The 500-nt window shown below is 61.0% G+C and overlaps 1 protein-coding gene across 1 annotated transcript in view; it reads left to right on the top strand.

Moving 5' to 3' along the window:
• Positions 1–500, top strand: part of ABCF1 (ATP-binding cassette, sub-family F (GCN20), member 1) — a 6,568-nt gene that overhangs the window by 4,589 nt on the left and 1,479 nt on the right. Inside the window, exons 17-18 of the mRNA XM_010571160.1 lie at positions 31–105; positions 239–309. Of these exons, the coding sequence (XP_010569462.1) occupies positions 31–105; positions 239–309 (146 nt within the window). The remainder of the gene's footprint in view (positions 1–30; positions 106–238; positions 310–500) is intronic.

Raw genomic sequence — 500 nt, 5'->3', positions numbered from 1 at the left:
CCCCCCAGCTCAGCTCCACCCCATCCGCAGGCGTCGACTTCGGCTACGAGGGGCAGGAGCTGCTCTTCCGCAACCTCGACTTCGGCATCGACATGGAGTCACGGGGTGAGACCCTACGTAAACATCGCGGGAGGGGTGTGGGACCTTACGATAAGGTGTGTGGGGGGGTCCTGCTAGACCCTACAGTAACACGAGGTACTGGGGGCTCCCCCTTTTTTCTCTCTCCTGTCCCCCCCAGTTTGCATCGTGGGTCCCAACGGTGTGGGGAAGAGCACGCTGCTGCAGCTGCTGACCGGGCAGCTGACGCCGGTAGGGAGCTCCCCCCACAAAAAATGGGGGGGGTACACCCCCAAAAAGGGTGTGTGTGTGTGTGTCAGTTTGGGGGGACTTCTCTGGTTTTTAGGACTCCCCTGGGGATCTGGGGAGTTCTCAGAGGGGGGAGACCCTATAATAACACCCACACACACACCCTGTGAGGGGTTTGGGGTGTCACTGGGGCT

The sequence above is a fragment of the Haliaeetus leucocephalus genome, unplaced genomic scaffold, assembly GCF_000737465.1.
Source record: "Haliaeetus leucocephalus isolate CR32 unplaced genomic scaffold, Haliaeetus_leucocephalus-4.0 Scaffold307, whole genome shotgun sequence".
In the NCBI taxonomy this organism is placed as follows: Eukaryota; Metazoa; Chordata; class Aves; order Accipitriformes; family Accipitridae; genus Haliaeetus; species Haliaeetus leucocephalus.
Note: the sequence above shows the minus strand (reverse complement) of the source record. Positions and strands in the feature narration are given on the sequence as shown.